The sequence below is a fragment of the Mastacembelus armatus genome, chromosome 12 (assembly GCF_900324485.2).
Source record: "Mastacembelus armatus chromosome 12, fMasArm1.2, whole genome shotgun sequence".
NCBI lineage: Eukaryota > Metazoa > Chordata > Actinopteri > Synbranchiformes > Mastacembelidae > Mastacembelus > Mastacembelus armatus.
In genome coordinates this window covers 2,788,926-2,812,940 of record NC_046644.1, presented here as the reverse complement: position 1 = coordinate 2,812,940, position 24,015 = coordinate 2,788,926, and the positions used below count along the sequence as shown (strand labels likewise).

Genomic DNA, 24,015 nt, shown 5'->3' with positions numbered 1-24,015 from the left:
CCTGATCCATGAGTGTCATGTTCCAGTCGCCCATTTCTCATCAGGCTGCCCCTGGTTCCCTAGCAAGGTATGAAACATGGGATTCTTTGGATCTCGGCATGATGTCTAGCTTTTGAGGATCTTTTGGTCTACTTCACTTTGTCAGGCAGGTCCCATTTAAGTGATTTCTTGATTGCGAACAGGTGTGGCAGTAATCAGGCCTGGGGGTGGCTAGAGGAACTGTGATAAACGACAGTTATGTTTTAACAGGGGGGCAGACACTTTTTCACACGGGGCCATGTAGTTTTGGATTTTGTTTTCCCTTAATAATAAAAACCTTCATTTAAAAACTGCATGATGTGTTTACTTGTGTTATCTTTGACTAATATTTAAATTTGTTTGATGATCTGAAACAAAGTGTGACAAACATGCAAAAAAATAAGAAATCAGGAAGGGGGCCAACACTTTTTCACACCACTGTATATAAAGTACATACATACATTTATATACATATATATTGTTTCCAAGCAAAAACCTGTTTCAGCCACAGACCCGTTTCATGCAATCCATGATTAGATTTATATGAATTACTGTATGTTTATATCAACTTCCATTCCATTTTAATATTATTTTAAGGGAAGTCTGTTTTGATTCAGATGGTTACATGCATTTTTATTCTATTCCCTTCATTATCTGATTTTTTTTTTTTTGGTTTGTGTGAACCCAGCTACTCAGAATAAATGTGCTCCATTAGATTCTGTTCAGTTCTGCACATTCTTTTTCTTTCTGTCATCAACAGGGCCAGAGGTGCGAAGGCAGTTTCCTGAAGGCTACACAGACCAGGTTTGAAATACATATTAAACAGTGCTTCTTTACTGTTTTTTCTGTCTCTCCTCATAGCTATTCATTGGTCTCTTGTTTTTACACGTTTGTAATCCTGCCCCACTCTTCTTTTATATTTTCTTGTATTTATATGTTATAGGTCAAAATCACTGTTATTTATGTCAGAGATGTACAACGTGGAAAACCCTGAAATAGAAATGACTTTTTTTTTTGCTTGATATGTCCATTTATGTTTTGTACCATCTGCCTCTCCTTTATAAATCAATTTCTCCACATTGTTCCCATCAGCCTATCTTTTTAACTTTAATACAGTGCAACATCAATACATACTGATGAAAATGGATGTTAGTATTCTCTGTTATCCTTCTTTGTATCCCATAGGAAACTCTTCAGACTGTGCCCAAGTTCTGCTTCCCATTCAGCATGGACAGGTATACATACAAACACACACATTGGTCTCATTATTACCTAGCTAATTAGCGTGATCATGACCATCACAGCTAAATGCCTAACCCCAACCCTTACACAAACCCTAACTTAACCCTACTTCAGGATTCCACAGTTACATAAGTAGCTGTAAGAAACTTGTATGAACTATAATTATATGAACAATTATAAAAAGTTCAAGGAACCCAGAGGGGAAAAAAAGCTTGTTAGCCCTTACAGTTAAAGTTATGACACAAATCGCAAAAACTGTAATAACTGGCCACATGGTGGTGCTGTAGAGATAATTTTTCACCATGGGGTAGCTCTCCAAGTTTCATCACTGTAGCCTTTATTGGTTTTTAGTAAACCATGTTTTTGTGGACACACCCATAGACTGGCATTCAAAACAAATCATAAAAAAATTCATAAAAAATGAATCATAAGACATGTCAGCATGAAAAGTAATAGCACGCTTCTCCTGACCATGCTTAACACACACAATATAGAGTTAGCACATGACTTCATATATATATATATATATATATATATATATATATATATATATATATATATATATATATATGTCATAAAAGAGAAGAAATGTCTAGTCAAAAATCCTAGTCAAAGCCAGTAAAACCAGCCGATATTTCTGTTGCCAGTTGGTGGTGCTATGGCTAAATTGCATTTTACGCGTGTATATCATCATAATCATCAAAACTAATAACCTGCAAAGTTTGACCCACTGCAAGCAATTCATGCAGAATGTAAGACATTTGGACATGTGGAAAAATATTTCAGTTCATCATGCAGTCATTTTACTATAGTATGACATATCAAAAATCTCTTCACAATTTAAAATCTGTCGCATCTTCACATCATGACCACGTTGCTGGGAAGTGAAGGTGTGGCTCAGGATCCTGGTGGACTGGTGAAATTGAGCTCTGAGACTACTTATTTTCTGTGATGTCACTTGAGATTTGAGTGGGAATGTTTGTTCAGGTCAGGTCAGTCGTCTGTATCTCTCCCTTTCATATTAATCATATAAAATATTGCAGAGTGTAGTCCCTAAGCTCTTGCCACACTGCCGGCAGCTCATTTAGAGCCACGTTGTGTGTAGCGCCTGAAATATCAATGATTTTGATAAAAAATGCCATTGTACTATGTTGTCTCTGTGAGGGCAATCATGTTACAGTGTTTTTTTTTTTTTTTTGTTTTAATATTGTTTAAGGAAGTTCGAATCTGTGAATCTCTCCCTTTGCTTTCTGTATCGCTATCTTTCTTTTTCTTTCTATTGTCTTTCCATGTGTGCCTAGCCTCTAACACTCTCATTTATCTGCACTGTAGAGACAATGTTTAACTCGCATGCAAGTGGTCTGTGCGTTTCCTCATTTACTAAATCACTGTGAAGGTGGCGCTATGCTGAACTGCCATTTTACACATGTGGATGTGTTCATAGTCATAACCTATGGAGTTTGCTGCAAGTCAAGCAATGCTTGATGAATTTATGACACATTTCCTGTTTATTTGGTGATGTGTAAATTCATCGTAACGCTGTTATGTCATATTTCAACATATCAATAAAATGCTTGCAATTTGACATCTGCAACATCTTGACATCATGTATACCAAATTTGACACATCTCGGATGTATGGTGTAGGAGTATGTTAAATTTCATTGTATGTCAAAACACACAAAATCCCAAATACGTCACTTCCTGTTGGGTGTGGCTGTAGCAATGTATATGCAAAAAATGTTCGTACTGGGGAGTTCCATACACCTACCACGTTTGCTGTGTGTGTTGTTAAAACTACATGCCAACCACAAAACTCACTGAATGGACCCAAGCACTGAAAATCATAATGACAGCCTGACAGTTTGGCTTGTTTGTGGAGGTTTTAACGCCCATCATTCATAATACTAATGGTTTAGGGTACATTAATTGATTTGTTTTGGGTTTTAAAAACCAGTACATTCCTGTGCAATATGGCTTGACTGATGCTGATTCTGGTATTATTTTTTATTATAAGGTTGCATGCTGAAACTGACATTTTAACAATGCTAAAATCTTCTTGTCAGCTCTTTCTCATATAGGAAGGAAACATTTCTGAACTAAGCTTTCTTTTTATTTGGCCTACATATATGCAATTATATGTACACATCTTCAGAGGGCTGCTTGAGTATGGATATATTTGCAATAAGCTGTAATTGACCAATATTCTGGGAAACCAGTTTTCAGTAGCTCTCTGATGTGAGGTGAACCATATATATAATTCTGTACAAGAAGTCACACATGCTGCTTAGGCGAGAGTCAGATGGTGTGAAATGCAATAAATCCTGGAACTAAGTTGTACTGAGCTAAAAGTTTACAGATAGCATATCTCCTGCTACATTGCTCCCTCACTTTGTTGGACAGAGGAAACCAAAATACAACAGCAAGTTAAACTGCACTTGTTTAAATTTTGAGGGGCACCTGAGTAAAATGGAAACACAGTAAATCTACCTTTCTGTCAGTTTATTCATAAACTACATACATCATACAATAATTAGTAGCTTACAGATAAAAATGGATGAGAAGCCTGTAAGAACACCCACCTGTCCTTTACATACAGGACAGTGCCTGCTAGCCTAACTGTGATTAAAGGTTTGTGATCTCCCTTCATTCATCCCTACCTCTTTCTCTCTCTTTTCTGTCTGCATTGTAAACCTCTTTCTTCCTGCAGCCTGACAGTCAACCAGGTTGGCCAGAACTTCACATTTGTGTTGACTGACATTGAGAGCAAACAGAGATTTGGTTTCTGTCGCCTGTCCTCAGGGGCACACACCTGCTACTGCATTCTCAGGTGAGCATGTGTGTTTTTGGAAAGTGCAGAGATTTTGGTTGATCCTCACCTTTTGACACACCTTCAAATGACATTATGAGGGTTATGACATGGTTTTAGAGTTGAGATTACAATTACATTTAGTTGTGATGGTTAAGATCAAGGATAAGAGTCTAAGCAATGCATTAGATCAGTCGGTTTCCTCACAAAGATAGAAGTACAAACAAATGTGTGTGACGGTGTGTTGCAGCCAGTGTTTTCCCCAAACATCAGTTAGTGCCTAGTAGGTAGTTCAGTGGCATTCAGAGGTTAAGGGCAGGATTATTATATTGGAAAGAAAATGAGAATAAAGAGCTACTAAACTCTTGTGTTTTAGCACTATATAGTTTTGGCATTGTTGCCTCTACCCTGAAGAAGATTTTGAGCACAGAAAAATATATTTTGCAAGCACATAAATTATATTTAGAAAGGAAATTATAGAAATTACCACCTCTCCACTCTGCGCGCTCGGGTTTGTCTTCACGCTCGCTAAGCTTGGCATTGTCTGTGCACAGAAGTGCCTGGAGAAGCGAACAGCGAATATCTCAAGTGGAGATAAACCAAACGACACAACACTGCGTTGTGGCACTATAGTACAGAAGACTGACAAGGCATTTCTATAATATGAGTCAATAATTAAAAAGAATAATAATACTGACAGAAATGTGTTTTAACCAGTTATAGTTAAACAACTCCACTGAAGTAAGTCAGCTGGGCTTCTTCTTCTTTTGATTTTATGACGGGTGGCACTCAGCGTTAAAGATGCATTGCTGCCACCTATTGTGTTGGAGTGTGAACCAGAGTTATCTACCATTCCCTACATCATTTAAGAAAACAAAATGAAAAAGAAAAACAATCATATTCTGTTTGTTAACGTAGATTCGCTTAAAAAATGTAATATCAGGGTGTCCGCGGATCCTTAAAAAGTCTTAAATTTCATATTATAAAACTAAGGCCTTAATTAGCATTAAAATGTCTTAAATTCGCGTTTCAAAGGTCTTAAAATGAAATCTAAGCGACCCCATAAAGAAGATTTTATTTTCATCTTGAAATCAATTTGAAAGCCTTTCGCGTATTTGTTACGCAGAACGAAATAGGTGGAACCAACTAAAATACGCGTTTGAGGGGAGTTTATTTAACACATGCTTTCCGGCAGCTTCGTGAACTTTGGAAAGTTTCAGCATTAGTCTTTTGCCATGGGTAAATGTAAATTTAATGACAATTGGTTACAAAACCCTAATTTTGTGCCGTGGTTAAGTCCAGTTAGTGGCAACGTGTTCGACGTCCGGTGCAGGCTGTGCAAAAAAAATGTAAATCTCGGAACAATGGGTATGAAAGCTTTGGAGACGCACATGCGGTGTGAATAAGACAAAGCGGCTGCAGAAACCTGTCGGAAAACACCTGGCATTTTATTTTTGTTTTACTCAATAAATCAAACGGTGTGTAAACAGTTTATATCAATAAACAGTGTGTTATGGTAATTGGTTGTATTGTGGGATGTTTTATTTTATTTCTACAAAATTGGTCTTAAATTTAATTCAGCGTGGTATTAAAAAGGTCTTAAAAAGTCTTAAATCTAGCTCTTAGAAACCTGCAGATACCCTGAATATGGTCTTTTGCTTAAGTCAGTCGGCCGTCGCGAGCATGGACGTCTACGTTGACCTTTCCATAATGCTCCCGGTATGTTAGCGGTATGCTAGCGATCTAAATGGAGACTGTGACCGGGTCCTTGTTGTAATAACTTATTGGCAGAGACCGTAGCTTGATTCTTATTCTTTATTGAGACCAGTATGCAAAATGGGTGATATAAATCCTCGTGGGAAGAAAAAATAAATCAAAATGTCTAGTTCAGTATGTATATACAATATTTACAAAGCACACTTTCAATCTGTGCGAAAAACAGCACACACAAAAAACACAGTCCTTCATGGACTTCTCTTAGGGGCGGAAAACGACAAAAAAAGCATACAGTCTTTGATTGACCTCTCTGTTACCTTCTCTGTAACTCTCTTCCTCAAACTGTCGATTCCTCACCCCTCTGCTGGATGAGGTGTCTTTTAAAGCCTCTAAACCCCTGACTTCACATCCTGTAATTATGAGCTTGGGCTTTATATGTACAGAACTCACGTTGTTTGGGTTGGAACCCAGGACCTGTGAAAAGAGTGAGATGAGTGTTGTGAGAATGCTTATCATACCTATGATTATGCCTGTGGAACTAGTGACGGTCTGTTCCGTCACAGAGACTTAACAGCCAATCAGAATGAACTTTTTCCAGTTTTCTGATTGGTTGATTTTGTGGCACATTTGTAACGCTGTGTGCCAAGCTGAGCGAGCGTGGAGACAAAGCCGAGCACGCATAGTGGAGAGGTTGAGCGAGGGAGAGAAAGAGGGAGCTAGAGAGCACAGGAAAACTGAGCGAGAGCGGTTATTACACATTATGCACATTCATATGGATAATAGCAAACATATAAACACATTTATTGAGCACAGTATATGTGTTTGCTGGCTCAAACTAAATCATTTTTTGCTCGAATATAATTTCTTTTTGAAATATAATTTATATGCTTGCAAAATATATTTTCCTGTGCTCAAAATGTCCTATTGCTCGCTCAGGATAGAGACACAAAAACGCCATATATTGTGTCAGTGTTTATGATTTGGTGCAACTCACCTACTTAGGACAAATGTAGAGTTGCACAGTTGTAGAGTAAGAATGCGTGATGAAAAAGTAGAAAAGCAACCCGTCTGAGCTAGTTAAAGAAGTGGCTCAGTGGATCCCTTTATTCCTCTAACAACAGGATTAACCAAATAAATTTCACAGATTCTCAAGTGGCTCACTGGGTTTAGAATGACAACTGGTTCCCGCAAATGAAGAACATGTCAAATGAAACAATCTTGTTAGCCTTAACTCTGTAACATACAAAGTGTAATGGTCAGCTTTTTTGTACTCTTAGCTACCTGCCATGGTTTGAGGTGTTCTACAAGCTGCTCAATATTCTTGCAGATTACACCATCAAAGGCCAGGTAAGTAATGACAGGTGTTTGGTGGGTGTTTCATTATAGTTTTCATTTTTTTAGTGGGTGTGAATGTATGACGGCTCTCATCGGTGTTTTGCAAACTTTGCTTCTTTTTGTTTGAATTTGATAACCTCTGGTTTTTCCCTGATTTATCATGTTGGTTTCAAATATGGAGAACCAGAAAAAATGGTCCACGTTTATAGTACATTTTAAAATTTTACATGTAAGCAATTTTCAAATGTAGCAGATATTTTGTCTGTCTGGCTGACAGCAGCATATTCTTATTTATGCTTCTTCACAACTACCTGAGAGTTAATAAATTGACACATTAGTATAGTCAGTCACATATAGTTAGTCTGATAACATGACAGAGATTTAATTAAAGTGTCAAATGTCCTTTTCATGTGTATCTTTGCCGTAATTATTCTGAGCAAACTGGAGCTTGTCTTCCAAGCAATTCACTTGCTTTTGAAGTTATGTTTTTGTTTCCTGCATAAGAGCATGTTTTAATGTCCACTGCATGGATTTGGGGTCTCCCAAATGTTTCAGGAAAGCCAGTGGCAGGAGCTCCTAGTATCACTACATACACTCCCCATACCCGAGCCTGGAGTTCCTGTTCATCTTGGTGTGGTGAGTCTGAATTTACTTGAGCTCAGATTAAATAGAAACACTCCAAGCATCTGTTTTCCTCCCAAAGAAGAGGTGAACCACCCAAGGGATACATATAACAGTTACAGGGGCCACAGAGGCAGAGACATAAACAAATGATACTTTATGAATTAAAAGTGTATGTTCTTTGCTTGGGTAAACCCCAGACAGATCACCAGGCTATCACAGAGCTCCACTGCAATTGAATCTTCATAAGTCTGGATAGATGTAACAAGAAAAGCTATCCTTGTTATAACACTGGAACCTGAATAAGAATCCTTTTCTATTAAAAAGGTTTTTTGTTTTGTAAATAGGGCTCCACACACAAACTTTGTGCATTGGTTGCACTGGTGTACCAAACATTTTTATTTATTTATATTTTTTCACAGCACCTTTAGCTTCACAATTATATATTTAATAGTTTGCTTTTTGTCATTTCCATAGTTCCCATTCCCCTCAATCATAAATGCCGTGTACAATTTATTTGCGATTTAAACAGATGTCTTTTTTTTTTTTTTAAGGTGTCTGTAGTCACACAGTGATCAGGGCAGTCAATAGTTACTGTAGTTCAGGTTAATTCTTTACAGTACAGAGAGTGTTTTGGCATTGATCATTTTGACATACAGTTATAGCTAGGGCTGGTCGATGTGAAGAAAAATCTTATCACAATCATCAGTCTATTGATATATACAGTATCACAATATAAACCAAAGTACATATTTACTCCTAAGTGACATGTAAAGGTATAAGGCTAATTTTGATTTAAACATTTATTTTCTTTTAAAAATTCAACAGGGTAAACATAGTACATTATATAACAGTAGTTCAATTCAGTTTTATTTGTATAGTGCCAAATCACAGTACACTCATCTCAAGGCAATTTACCAAAAACTAAGAAGAAGAAGAACTTTATTAATCCCCAAGGGAAAATTAAATTAGATTATTAAAATTAATTAAAATTAAAAACCCAATAATGAATAAATAAAATCGTTATATATGATAAAGCCATAAGTGTTACAGGAGAACACACTTCCTTTTGGTCAAAATGCGGACGGAATGAGTTCTGTCGTATCAATCATGTCTTATATTTCTATCTAAGAAAAGTTATATCATAATAATTATAATAATAATAATGATAATACTTTTATTTATAAGGCACTTTAAGAACAGCAAGTGCCGTACACCAAAACAAACAGAAAAACAAATATACATAAAAATAAAAATTATAAAAATAGGTTAAAAGTTTTCTAAAAATAAAAACAGTAAAAAACAGTCCATAATCAATCCATCATGCCGGTCCAAAGGCCTGAGTATACAAATAAGTTTTAAGTTGTACTTTGAACATGGGTAATGTAGGGGCTTGTCTTATGTGCAAAGGCAAATTGTTCCACAGCCTTGGGGCAGCAATAGAGAAAGCTCTATCTCCACAGCAGTGTTAATTTTGGCAGCAGATTTGAATTTAGTTTTAGTCATAGTCCTTTGACTAAAATGCAATTTTAGTTTTAGTCATATTTTAGTCATCTGCTTTGTTTTAGTTTTAGTCAACTAAATAGCATAAGATTTTAGTCAACTAAGATATATTGCGTTGAATTTTAATGTAATTTAGTTAAACTATTGTAATATACAAAATATTCTAAATTAAAAATAAATAAAAGCAATGTTCATTAAATATATGGAATGTGGCCTTTCCATAAAAGACCAAAAGTTAGATATGCATTGTTTATAACCTGCATATGACAGTCTTCATTCTTAAACGCAAAAGTGCAACTCCAAAATAATTTAAAAGAAAAACTGTTGTTAGCCAGCACAGATGGATCAAGACCAGGTTCCTTTATAAGCGAATGCACTACCGCATGCTTAAAATTGGAAGGAACCACACCAGACGATAGACTACTGTTAATAATGTTAAGGACCAATTTGCCTATACAAGGAAAAACTTCTTTACAAAACCAGGGGGAACTGGATCGCAACCGGAGCCTGAGGGATTAAGAGAGCCAACCATATCCTCTAGTTGTAACATATATTGGTTGGAATTGAGAAAAACTAACAGCACAGCAAGGAACAGAAACAGAAGGAACAGAAACAGGCAGTGAGATGAAAGACCTAATGGTGGCAACCTTATCCACAAAAAACTGAAGGAAGTTATTACATAACTCAACAGAAGCTTCCAAACAGGTAGACTGTGGACCATCAAAAACAGAGTAAATAGTATTAAAAAGTATGCGTAAGTTTTGACAGTTCGAGGAAATAATATTTGAAAAATGTAGCCTTCTGGCCTCTTTAACAGTTCTGATAGTTATGCCAGCAGTCCTTCCATATTTGGAGAGACACTTGCAGTTTGTCCTTTCTCCACGTATGTTCAGCTTTGCAACACTCCCGCCTGAGAGCCCGGGTTCCATCGTTAAGCCAGGGGTCAGATTTTACTTTAGGCCGCTTGGTCATAAACGGAGCCACAGAATCCAGGACAGACAGGCAGGACAAATAAAACCAGGTAGTTAAGTCGCCAGAATGATTGAAGATGGAGGCAGGTGGGGGACCACTCGAAAGTAGTAGAAAAGCAACCAGCAGAAGAGGAGTTTAATGCCCGGCAGCGTCGAGCAGGAGCAGGGATCTTGATCTTGATATACTGGGTTGCCAATCTCCAAGTTCAGCACGAGCAGGACAAAGGAAAAAACAAGGTCCAACGTATGGCCTTGTTTGTGAGTAGGGCCAATAACAGACTGCACCAAATTGCCTGTATGATGAATGAACAATATTTAAGAAGTCCTTCACCAAGGGTTTATTGGGGCAACACACATGAATATTAAAGTCTCCAAGAATGAGGACACGGTCGTAATTTGGCATAATGTCAGACAAGAAGTCAGAAAAGTCATTAATAAAATCCTTATTATATCTAGGAGGGTGATAGATGACAGCACACAACACAGGATTAGACTGACCAATTTCAATAACGGCCAGTTCAAAACTGTGAAATGTAGATAAAAAGGAAGGCTGCTTGCATTTAAAATCCTCCTTAAAAACAATCGACATACCTCCTCCTCTGCCTGAAGTCCTTGGAAAATTAAAATAACCACAGTCAGGTGGCAAAAACTCAAAAAGAGCACTGGAGTCTTCAACTGTAAGCCATGTTTCAGTCATGCAGAAGAAATCCATTTTATGAGAAGTGACAAAGTGTCTGAGTATGAAAGATTTATTAGTCAATGATCTTACATTTAGCAAGCCAAACCTGGTGGGAAATAGATTCTGGGCCTGAGATCCAACAACTGGCGGGGCACGGGGCAGTAGCTTCAGATATGGAAGATTTATTCCACAAAGGCAGAGTCGGGGAGCCACCAGATACTGAAACCGAGGCGCCTCGTCCTCCAAAAATCCCGCAACTGGAACCAGACAGCCATAGTTCGGGTCCAGAAAGCGCCATGACGCCGAAAACCAAGGGGAAAGTCCATATTTAGTCCCGGAGACAGTTGAGGCATCCAACAGACTGTCCCTCAATTGCCCCAACCAACCCGCACAACATACACGTCTCCGTCTTCGCCACCTAGGTAGAAGCATGGGACGGCACGGGCAGGACGACAGTCCGGAAACTAACGGAGGCAGCAGGTTTTGTCTACAATGGTCAGACAAAAACACTTCACGGGCAGCCGATCGAAGATTTAGCAGTGTTTGAAGGTCATAAACCAGGACCGATGTGATAAATTGAGGGTAATACGCTAAAAATAGAGGAGAAGCGAGAGACGGCCAGCCATACACACCGGTGCCATCTTGGTTAATCAAAAACCGCCACAGAGAGGGTAGACCGGTCACCCAGTCCTAGTTGTAGCATTTCAAAATGTCACACTTTATGATGCCCTGGCGGTGGCTTTGCATCAGGAAGGCAGTGTTTTTATTCTGGTGCCGGGCAAAAAAAAAAAAAAAAAAATCCAATGTGCAGTTCTCCTTTCTCCCACAAGGTGTCGGAAAACCTATTATCCTGTTGTGGATGTGATGTGCAAATATGCAGGTACTGCACTAGATACAAATTTCATGTATCTGGTCAAACATCTAATAAACATGGAGCACAACACCATTAGTTACTAAAATAGTAAGACCCATGTACAGTTTGCTAGAATTAAAACGTCTTTATGAACACTGAACACGCATTTCAAATTTGGTATATCACATAGCTGCTGTCACAACCATATGTTGTCTTTAATTTTATCAACAAAAATATTGTCAACTGAGCACAGACCAGACTGACCACAGAGAGGGTAGACCGGTCGTTTAACATTGCACACTGCACTCTCTATTTTAGGTATATCAAAAATCCAAATTACATGTCTACTTTTTCAGTCACCCTGTGTCATTTGTACGAGAGCCAACAATCTTGTTGGGGAGGTTGTCAAAGGTGCAAAGCCTAACACTGTCACATCGAAAGCATAAGTTTGATTCCAGACTGAGTCCTACTCTGGCAGTAAGGCTGAGATCTACTTTCAAGTTTTATTTTCTCTTCATTATTTTTTACAGGAAATAGAACAGAAACAGCTTAATGGCACATTTCCAATTTGCTGAAACTATATTTGTCGGTTACATTTGGTAAACTAAACATTTTCACAGTTTTACAGTTGTTTGAGTTGTAATTTGAATAGGGATAAAGAATCTGTGTTACAAATATTGTCAGGGAGAGAGTTCCAGAGACAGGGGGGAGTGCGACTAAATGCTCTAGAGCACATGGTAGTGGAAGGACGAAGAGTACAGTAAAGGGGTATTTTATTGTAGGAGCTCTGAAAGTTAAGGTAGTGCAAGGTTATGAAGGGCTTTAAAAGTAAGCAGGAGAATTTTGAAATCAATCCGATATTGGATGGGAAGCCAGTAAAGCTGTTGAAGAGAGGGGGTGACGTTGTATAGTGGGAGTTTGGGTTATAATATGGGCAGCAGAGTTCTGAACCAGTTGAAGTTTATGAAGAAGCTTGTGTGAGATACCAGATAACAGAGCATTACAGTAGTCAAGACAGGACGTGAATAAGGACAGAAGTGTTTTGCAGGGTTATGAAAATGCAAGTAACAGCTTTTTGTAGTGCTACTGACATGGGGTACAAAAGATATGGGGGAAGGAGTGACAGAGTACCCATCAATGGGAAAGGAGAAAGTCTCAGACTTTGAAAGGGTGGATTTGGTGCCTATCAGAAGAACCTCAGTCTTATTACTATTAAGCTGAAGAAAGTTTAAAGTAAACCATTTTAAACAAACCGATTTTATTTCATGTAAGCAAGTGGTAAGACAGGTAGGTGGAACAGCAGAGTTACGGTTGGTAGATATATAAAGTTGTGTATCGTCTGCATAGCATTGAAAGTAAATACAAAATTACTACCTGAAAATAATAATTAACAATTGTTATTGTTTTAATTAACAATAACAATATAGCATTTACACAACTGTTTAATAAAATAAGCGCTACTCGCTCAGTTGTAGACTTGAAAGCAGAACTTTGCATCATCAGAGGGAGGGGGAGTTATCTGGTATGGTACATGAAGATCCACATGAAGTATTTTCATGGTAGCAAATGTAGGTATACAGGCAGGAAAGGTCCTGGAGGAGAAAAAGTATCAACTCTTTGACTTTTTCACAGACCAAGTAAATCCTTAGCCATGCATATTAATGTCGTGGCAAAAAGCACTTGGAGGCAAATCTCAGGATGGCAAATTTAATAGGCAAAGCAACAGAGTCACAACAGAGCATACGGTCTGCAGAACGGGTCAATACTGATTCAATTCAATTCAATTTTATTTGTACTATTGTAGCTACTGTAGTAGAAGATTCATTTATTGCAGGTATAGGAAGCATCTGCTGAATTTTATCTCTAATAGTTGTGATTTTATTTGTAAAGAAACTCATAAAGTCATCACTGCTGAGAGCTAAGGGAACACTGGGCTCAACAGAGCTGTGACTTCTTGTCAGCCTGGCTACAGTGCTGAAAAGAAACCTGGGATTGTTCTCATTTTCCTCTATTAGTGATGAATAGTATGCAGTCCTGGCTTTACGGAGAGCTTTTTTATATGTTAAAAGACTGTTTTTCCAGGCTAGATAAAATTCCTCTAAATTTGTGGAACGCCACTTCCTTTCCAGCCTTCGTGATGCCTGCTTTAAGGTACGAATATGTAAATTATACCATGGGGCTAATCTCCATATCCCCGTGACCCTGAGCCAGGAAAAGCGGGTATAGAAAATGGATGGATGGATATTAACAGCATTGTCAGATAAACATCTGCTGTAGTGGAATTTTCTTCCAAATGCTGCATGATCCATTATCTTAAATTCAAAAGTTATTAAAGAATGATCTGACAAAATAGGATTTGGGGAAAAAACTATTAAATGTTCAATTTCGATGCCATAGGTCAGAACAAGATCAAGGGTGTGATTGAAACAGTGGGTGGGTTTATTAACATTTTGAATGAAACCAATTGAATCTAATATAGAATTAAATTCAGTGCTGAGGCCGTTAATTTCAACATCTACATGAATGTTAAAATCTCCCACTATAATAACTTTATCTGATCTAAGCACTAGATCAGACAGGAAGTCAGGGAATTCAGTTAAAAACTCTGAGTAAGGGACAGGTGGACGGTACACAATGACAAGTAGAACTGGTTTTTGTGTTTTCCAGTTTGGATGCGAGAGACTAAGAGTGAGGCTCTCAAATGAGTTATAACTGTTCTGAGGATGAAAGTTTAATAATAAGTTTGAGTGGAAGATTGCAGCTACTCCTCCACCTCGACCTGTGCTTCGAGGAACATGATAATTTTTATGACTGAGCGGGGTTGATTCATTCAGACTGACATATTCATCCTGCTGTAGCCAGGTGTCAGTAAGATAAAGTAGGTCAATTTGGTGATCAGTTATCAAATCATTTACTAACAGAGATTTAGATGAAAGGGACCTAATATCAGCTAATATTCCTAATCCACATCTGATGGTTCTGTTTTTCTGTTCAATAAGAGGAGTGGTCTTAAGTTTTTATGAATTACTCCTCTTCTGTTAACTTCTGATTTATTTGATTTATATGTTCGAGGGGCAGACACAGTCTCTATGTGGTTTGAGTCTGTTGCTGATCTTTAGACGAACTATACAGCACACACAGCACGACACGCTTGCAATAGGAAACAGTTCCTCCCCAGAAAAAACAGCAGCGACTGACCATCTATTGACCAGGAACACAGAAAATGATCAGCTTTTATGTCAGTTGAACAGCATTAATTTACACATCAGTCACTCACATGTAAATCATGCCGGCAGGATGGCATACATAATATAATTAGCGTCTCTATGACTTTTCATTTGCTTCCTAAAGAATACAAAGCTGTGTCAAAAGTCTTTGTTGAATTAACACAGGTCACATAGGGAGGTAGCAGACATTGTCTATCAAGGTGTAAATTTCCTTCACAATCAAACAATGAAAGACACTGATAAAGCTCTTGTGATGAATCTATAAAAAGATTTTACTGTTATATAGGCTGCTTAAAGCTGTACTTCCTTGATCATATCAATTTAATCATTGATGGATTACTACTAAGACAGTCTGTTTCTACTGACAGAAGTGCTAGATGATTAAGTCTGTTGTTATGTTATGCATTTTATTATAAGTCTGAAAAGTAGCCAACAAACAAGATGACAACAAAACAAAAACAAGGCACAAAACCTGAAACATTGTAAGAGAGCAGATCTCAGCAGAGCATATAAACTGACGTGAACTACTGTGCTGTACGGTATTGCCCTGTTTCTCTGTATGTGTTTATCATCTGTCTTATATTCCAGTTTTTGTGTACATCTTTTGGTTGTTTAAAGTAAATGTAATACAGAGATATTTAACACTAATAATTAATCAAGTAATCCATTAATCCTTACTGTACTGTATGTTTACATTGTTTACATTACATATCATAGTGAATACCCCAAAACAAACATTTCAACAGAGCTGTGCGGGGGTGAAAAATTGTGAATACCATTTGATGACGGCATTTATATTTGAATGCAAAGCTCCAGCATGGTCGGAGACGCTAACTGACAGTGTCCTAAAAATTGTTACACTATGGTTATTGTTACGACCTACTATATTTTCTTCTTATTCCAACATTTTCTCGTAATATGTGAGCCCTACACAGTTGGGAGGGAGCTTAGCACATAATCTCACTTTGAGTAGCATGCTGATTGAGTTTATCAGCCTATCTCCTAACACTTCCTAGACTGTTATATATACATTACTGTTATTAACTGTAATGTTAATAAACCCACACAAAAACACAAAGGGTGATGGTGCACTTATAAAATGTTGGACATATCAGTGCAACCAAGAAAACAATTTAGTCGCATTTAACAGATTTTTGGTCCCATTTGCAACCAAATTAATTGCACTCTGGAGCCCTGAAACAGGAACTGCCAAAAGCTAATCTCACATAATCTTGTGCCACTATGTAAGACAAAAAATGGGACTCCACTTCTAGCTCACAGGTAATTTACTGACTGTATTTCTCAAAACATCCAAGTAACTGTAATTCCAATACTGGGAACATAATTATTGCTAAAAGATAGTAGGAGTGACAAAATCCATTAGTTATTAGTTTTAATGTTCACTTTTTAGTGTTGTACTAAGAATATTGTATTTTCTTGGCTATAAGTCACACTTTTTTTAGTACTTTGGCTTGTCATGCCACTGATACAGCAAAGCGACTTGTAAATTTACAGTTTTTTTTTGAGTAGTCACTAGCGTTTGAATGCACTCTTAGCACGTGACTCACTTGACTATAATACTGTATTGCCTAAATTCTAACTCCTAGTGTAACACACGTTAAAATTTTGCCCAAAAGAAAGAGCTATCCTATAGATTTCAAGCTGCAGGTAATGAAGTTTGCAGCAAGTTTGGAGTGAATTGGAGCATTCAGGCACCTCAAGAAAGGAGGGGTTATGCGCTGCCTTACCTTCTTTTACTTGACATGGATAAATAAATTTCATAATGCACTTCTGCCTGTTGTTATGCCTATTCTTCATAGGCAAATTTAGACTACAATTAGTATAATTATAAATGTGACTTATACACTGAAGGGACTTATATATGGTTTTTTCTGTTCAACAAGGCCATTTTTGCTAAAAGTAGCTAATATTCTGATGTGATTTATAGTCTGGAAAATCTGGTAAGTGCTTTATCTTATAAACTGATGTTTCTGTATTACATGAGATGATGAGATAAATTTTATTTATCCACAAAGGGAATTTCAGGATGTAGATGTATGGATGTACGGGAAGTACATCTTTCTGACCACTTTTGAAATAATAATTATAAAGGTATTTATAATTGTTCTAAATGGACACACTGGAATAAGAAGCCACACATTTTCAGTCTCTTGAAAGGTATTCATGATGTTGACTCCTGTATTCTGTTTTCTTTAGCATTCCTTCTTCACTGTGCCTGACACAAGGAAACTCCCTAGCATACCTGAGAATGTGAGTGCTGTAATTTCTTTACATTTTTATTTGATTGTATTACTTTCTGACAGACTGGCATGACTCATTTGCCAACTGAAAATGGTGCATGCAAACACAACAGTTCACATCTAATTTTGCTCTTCCTTTACTTCAGACATGACGAACTGTTGTAGAGACAGATCTTTCTTCTGTATACGAAAAATGTTTTCATTTTCTAATTAGGGCTAATTCTAATTATAAAAATGTGGTAGAAAACATTCAGTTCTGCAAACATCTTGGCTTAAAGCTCCAGGATACATTATCTAATATTAAAATTGATCTAATAATTGTGACTTTTTTAAAGGTGATGATGATGATTGATGATGATTAGATCATTAGCTCTATAAAGTTTTTATTATTGACCAAGCAAATTGTTATAACGACGTAGTAAGTCAGACATTGTTCTTTAAATTTGAAATATGGGAACTGTAATGTTACTTAGCTTGCAGCCTTTATAAAATGATGCATTGCTGTCAGTTGTCACTGGAAGTAGGTACTGAACCAATTGATACTGAACCATGATCTGCTAGTGTTTAAACTAATGGGCTTGTTTCTCTCTTATTGTGTTTGATCCTTGCAGAGAAACCTAACAGAGTACTTTGTAGCAGTAGATGTCAATAACATGCTTCATCTGTACGCTAGTATGCTTTATGAACGCCGCATCCTCATCTGCTGTAGCAAACTAAGCACTGTAAGTAGGGTCCACTTTCTTTTCTCTTCTGAAGCTTTGCACATATGGTCTATTAATAATTGGTCAATAAACCAATGTGAGACAGAATATCTATTGATATATGGGAAAAATAGCCACTCATTATAACTCTGGAAATAAGAAAGGGAAGGAGAGGAAGCGAAGGGAAGTGATGTGAAAGGAAGGGAAGCATGTCATAGCATGGCAGCACGAAACTGATGTGATGTCACCAAGCACAGAAACGTCCACACTGCCTCGTAGGACCACAGTGTTGTTTTCTAAAGTGAAAGTGACTTAACTGGCCAAGTATGGTGACCCATACCCAGAATTTGTGCTCTGCTTTTTAACCCAATCGCACACACAGAGCAAGTGAACACACACACCGTGCACACACACCCGGGGCAGTGGGCAGCCAATGCTGCAGCGCCTGGGGAGCAGTTGGGGGTCCGGTGCCTTGGGTCTCAAGGGTCTCACCTCAGTCGTGGTATTGAAGGTGGACTGTTGCTGTAGCTGGCTGTTCGCTGGCTGCCACCGACAATTTCCCCATCGGACCAGAGACTCCCTATCCATTAGGCCACGACTGCCCCCCAGTTGAGTAGCAACAGTAGAAACACACCTATTAACTAGCTGATTGCCAGGGAGTAAGAGCTGCTATTTCTTGCAAGAGACACAGGATGACAGGTAACGTAGACAAAACAATAGAAATTTGTAAGAGTTGATTTAAAACAATGCAGTGGTACACTGTTAAACCGCTGGTCTCTCCTCTTCTGTGGTCAGCTATACTGTGTTTTAAGCCCAGTTGACAATAGTTTTCCTGATAAAATTAAAGACATTTGGTTGTGACAGCAGCTGTGATATTTCAGCTCTGTAATGAGTGTTCAAAAAGATGTTTTAATTCTAGCCAACTATACATGGTGTTTACTATTTTAGTAGCTTATGGTGTTGTGTTCCATGTTTAATAGATTGTTGACAAGATACATGAAACCTCGTGTAACAGATTGTTTATCTGCGGCAGTACCTGTATATTTGCACATCCACTAAGGCTAATAGGGTTTGGGATACCTAGTGGCAGAAAGAGGGACTGCATGTTTGAGTTCTTTAGCCTGGATTTAAAACCATTCCAAACAAAACCACTGCTTCAACAATGTTACATTCTGAATCACTACAACTGTACATGTTGATGTGCAATGACCACCAGATGCAGTGCGTTAAAAAATCACTTAAACCATGTACATATTTCACAGGATAAACTGGTCTCTTTGCAGACTCTGTGAGACGAGTCCACAGGGAAACAGTTCATTCATGTTGATGAAATTTGGCTATAAAAGGCATCATTATGTGTTTTAACAATATTTTACTAATTAATTATTAACCAGGAATCTTTCCAACTTCATCAATATCGTGGCAGTAGCCTATTTGTTGTCATTGCTCCTGCACCACTCGAGGCACACTGTAGTTCACAGCCTGGGTAGTAGCTAACTTTAGGCTGTTATATGGAAAAAATGTTTATACATGTACATGCTTAAAAAATCTTCTTCGTCTTACAGCGAAAAGTAAAAGTAATTCCCATAAAAATCTTAGAGTCCAGCATGACAACGCTGCCAAATCTGCCCTGTAGAGTGTGTTACTGCTGCTGTAGGAAAATGTAGAATGTCATTCATTCACAAAGTATGATATATTGGAATATAATCAATCAAATATCTTACAAAAAGTATCTACATTTGCAATTTAATTGCATAGGAATGTTTTAGGGTTCGCTGATTGTCCTCATAAAGTCAAATAAAAATTTACAAACTATTAAAGTAACACAAGATCTGTACATAATAACTACGGGAAAGTGATAACTTGCTGTAGCAGAGTCACAAGTGGTTGAAAGAATTAGGCTTTGGAGGTTTTGGGTGTGTCAAAAATAATGTGTCCTAAGTAAATCTCAATCCATTATCAAAACAAATATACATTGAATTTTGAGCTTACAGTATTTAGAACATTTTGCTTTGGTACATGTGCACTCAGCCAAAGCTGGCCAGTACTGCTGAAAAAAGAAGGCTGAATAATGGAATTAATGCAAGACCCTAACTTAAACAATATGAATATGAATGAATGAAAATTATATATTATTATTAAAATTATTTGCATTCATCTGTTTTAAATAATGTACCTACAAAAATGGATGCATGCAATCTTTTTTTATTATTTCTTATTTTATATATAATGACTCACAAGTATTCATATCTTATTTATGCTTTTTATTCCTGACCATTTTATTAAATGTCAAATGCCCATTTGCATGTTACATGCAGTATGACACCGCAAAGTATTTGTTTTTTGTCATTGTGTGCAGTTAACAGCTTGTATCCATGGGTCCGCAGCCATGTTATATCCAATGCACTGGCAACATGTTTACATTCCTGTCCTGCCTCAACATCTATTAGACTATTGCTGGTAAGTATTTTGAATACACTATATATTACATATACAGTATATATAAAAAACTGTGGGTCAGTGGTGGCTACAAGATTGCTTGTTCTATTCCCAGATTGCAAGGATTAAGTCTGCTTTAAATCTATTGTAAATCTCGCATCTATTAAATGTCATAAAAGAGGGATCTCCCTATCTATGGCATTTCCTGATATTGCCAGCTTTCCATTTGATGGGTATGATTTGTTATTCAGATTTTCTCCAGAAGAGTATTAAGTGTTTAAATGCAAACACAAAATAACAGTAATCTCAATTTGTCCTCAAATCCTGAGAAAACCAGGTCTTAATTCCACTAACAGCAGGGCTTTATATTTGTTTTTTGCTGCGTCTTTTAAAGTATTATGAAGTGTCATCACATTTTAGTACGACATCTTTTTGTTTTTTTACTTACCCGTGTTTAAATTTTATGTTAATATAACGCCTTCTCCATATAAACCAGTTGTTCCTGGTGACCTTGTAATGGCACTACTGTCTTACAGTGATTTTATATTACCTTTCTGTCACAGAAATATGTGACAACTGTGTTTATTTTTAATAAGTTCTGACAGGGTAACAAGCAGTATGGTGTTCATATGGTCATTTTAAATGGTTTTGTTCTTTAAAATTGTGCTTCAGTTTCTAAATAAAGTATACATAAAATATGAAAATAATATATAGCAATGCATTCTACATTAAAGTCCCAAGTCTCGGGTAGGTTTATGCCACTATAGAAAGAACTTAGTGGGAGATATATCCCTGCACAGGGTTTTAAAGTAACTTGACACGACTAAATGGTTCTTGGTCCACTGTATGTCATTTTAAAGTTGGTTCATGCACAAAAGAGCTCACACATGGTATATAGAGTTGATAAGAGAGCTTTGAGAAGTGTTAATTTTGACAGCAGATTTTAATTTAGTTTTAGTCATAGTCTTTTGACTAAACGGCAATTTTAGTTTTAGTCTAGTTTTAGTTGACTAAATAGCATAAGATAGAAGATATATTGGGTTAAGTGAAATTTAGTTAAACTATCGTAATATACAAAATATTCTAACTTAACATTAAATAAAAACAAGTTTCATTAAATGAACTGCATGAACTGACAGAGCTGTGCCTGTGCACATACAACGCTGTACTGTCATGCCAAAGATGGAGATTAGTGAACGACAGATATGAGTTAAATGAACCAGATCGTTTAGGCCTACCTAAAACTTAAAAAGGCAGATTCGTTCACAAAGGTAACATCACTATCATACTTTAAATAAAAATGACTTTTTTTTTTTCAAACGTGAACTCTTCATTTTGTTACATAACTGATTCAATTTGAGAACAGCAACAAATGCCATTTATTATGTTTAGCTTGTCAATCACTTTTAATGTACAATCTAACGGAGTCACTTCTCTAGTTAGTAGCCTACAGCAAAGCAGACAAAATAGCATTAGCAAAAGTTTAGTCGTGCTTACCTTTGCGTGAATTTCAGGATGATTCCCTTGCAGATGTCGCTTTAGATTTGTTGTGTTTTTGCCAGTGACTTCTGCTCCACACAGTTTACACAAGGTCTTGTTTGTTTTGACATCAAATGAGAAATTGACCCATATATCTTCTCTTCTTTTTCTCAAAGCAGTTGCCATTTCATTGTAATTTAACACAGACACCCGATGTGTGCAAGATGATGTCGTGTACTTGCGCATCCCACGTTGCGAGGTTGATCAGTTACTTTTCAAATGTGTGTGTGCGTCTTACACGTCGTTAATTCTGATTGGATCTTTTCCAATGGCGTCCCTCACTCACATTTCCGTCTTGTTTTTATTAGTTAACAAAAATGTCACTATATTTTAATTATAGTTTTCATCATCATCACTTAATTTTTAATTATCATTTCGTTTTCTTGAGTGAAAACCTGTCATTATAGCGAAAATAACACTGGCTTTGAGTTTTCGTTTAGTTAGACGTGGAGTCTGTATTGGTTGTCAATATGAGGAGCAGAGGCTATGCAGGTGACAAAGTCAACAACTGGGGTAAAAAAGGCAAATTGCTGGGCTGCAAGAATGGTAGATTCTTAAAAAGTAGTTGATCAGAGGAAAACTAGATGATTTCAAAGTGTTGTTGAAGAGTGGAAAAGCATGACTGCACAGCAAGTCAAGAATGTTCTCCATGATACAGGCAAAAAAAACAATCAAGAGGAGCCTCAATGACTAAAACGAATCAGCACATGATGCAAGTAACCCTCAAAAATATAATGGCCATGCAGTAGTTCAGAAAAAAACATCCAAAAACAGCATGAGAGTTGCTGAATAAAACTCTTAAGAAACAAAAAAAACTCTATCAAAGTGTTATAAAGAAGAAGAAGAAGAAGTGGAGAAAAAAGGAACAACTCATGACCAGAAGTAGCACCTCACCACAATACTGAACAGCATCACTTCATGTTCATCTGTATTGTGTTTAAGATCAGACAGATGCAGGAGAGCTGAGGCAACATTTAAACAATACAGAATTTAATATTTGCCAGGCAAAGCTTGGTGTGCTTAATCAAACAGTTTATGCTGCTTTGTTTAAATTCTATAAACTAGCTATTGTCTGAGACAAAAATGTCCTAACTGTGAATCCTGCTCTTGTTTTTCAGTGCCCCAATGCCCTACCTCATTGGAGTACATTCCAGCCTGATGGAGGTAGTCTAACAACACATTATAATCCTGTTGTTCAAGATTTACAACACAGAATTATATTGAGCTTTTTTATGCTGTTTCATGTACTAACATGGCTTGAAGTTACATTCATATTAATCCATACATGTAAAGGGACTTTGCATCTTCACTTGACTGTTTTTATGCGGTGTTCTTCCTTTTTGTAGAAAGTTCGAGGGATGGCTCTGGATGATGTAGTGATGCTTAATGTAGACACAAACACACTAGAAACCCCCTATGATGACCTCCAAAGCCTGCCCAATGATGTGGTGAGGAAGTACTGTACAGTACACAATGTGTTTAAGAAAAATTGTATGTTGTTTTAACATGGATATAAGCATTCTCAGGTAAAACTGTGCTCTCATGTCTTCCACCTACTGTCCCACAGATTGCATCTTTAAAAAGCCGTTTGAAGAAGGTTTCAACAACAACAGGTGATGGTGTGGCTCGAGCCTTCCTCAAGAGTCAGGTGGCTCTGTTTGGCAGCTACAGAAATGCTCTGCAGATTGAGTCGGTCAGTACATGCTCTAGGCCACAGATATGAAGGATATAAGAAAGCGATAGTTTACATTGATGCTTCTGTGGTAGTAACATGGGCATGTCCATATCCTTAAATATTAAATCAAAGTCGAAGGCCAGGGCACTGAATCTAAAATGTACTATGGCAATGTTTATTTATTTATTTATTTTTGCATTTTTAGGGAGAACCCATAACGTTTAATGAAGAAACATTTGTGAACCATCGTTCTAGTGCCATGAGACATTTCCTCCAAAATGCTATACAGTTGCAGCTCTTCAAACAGGTACACACACACACACTCAACAGAAGACTTTCTATACTTTTAAAAACCTTCTTTAACACAATGCATTCCATAGCCTCTTAGGGGCTTTTTACCAACATGTGCTTCGACAGCAACTACGCA

At 37.2% G+C, this 24,015-nt stretch overlaps 1 protein-coding gene across 10 annotated transcripts in view; it reads left to right on the top strand.

Annotated features, from left to right (window-relative positions):
• dennd1a (DENN/MADD domain containing 1A) overlaps nt 1-24,015 on the top strand; it is a 54,655-nt gene that overhangs the window by 14,675 nt on the left and 15,965 nt on the right. For 9 of the 10 annotated variants that reach the window (XM_026297327.2, XM_026297324.1, XM_026297328.1 and 6 more), the window contains 12 exons: nt 779-822; nt 1,204-1,253; nt 3,970-4,089; nt 7,062-7,131; nt 7,675-7,755; nt 17,191-17,244; nt 17,846-17,956; nt 20,295-20,395; nt 23,032-23,077; nt 23,260-23,361; nt 23,481-23,606; nt 23,794-23,895. In XM_026297327.2, coding sequence (XP_026153112.1) covers nt 779-822; nt 1,204-1,253; nt 3,970-4,089; nt 7,062-7,131; nt 7,675-7,755; nt 17,191-17,244; nt 17,846-17,956; nt 20,295-20,395; nt 23,032-23,077; nt 23,260-23,361; nt 23,481-23,606; nt 23,794-23,895 — 1,007 coding nt within the window. The remainder of the gene's footprint in view (nt 1-778; nt 823-1,203; nt 1,254-3,969; nt 4,090-7,061; nt 7,132-7,674; nt 7,756-17,190; nt 17,245-17,845; nt 17,957-20,294; nt 20,396-23,031; nt 23,078-23,259; nt 23,362-23,480; nt 23,607-23,793; nt 23,896-24,015) is intronic. The other variant, XM_026297329.1, reaches the window with a different exon arrangement.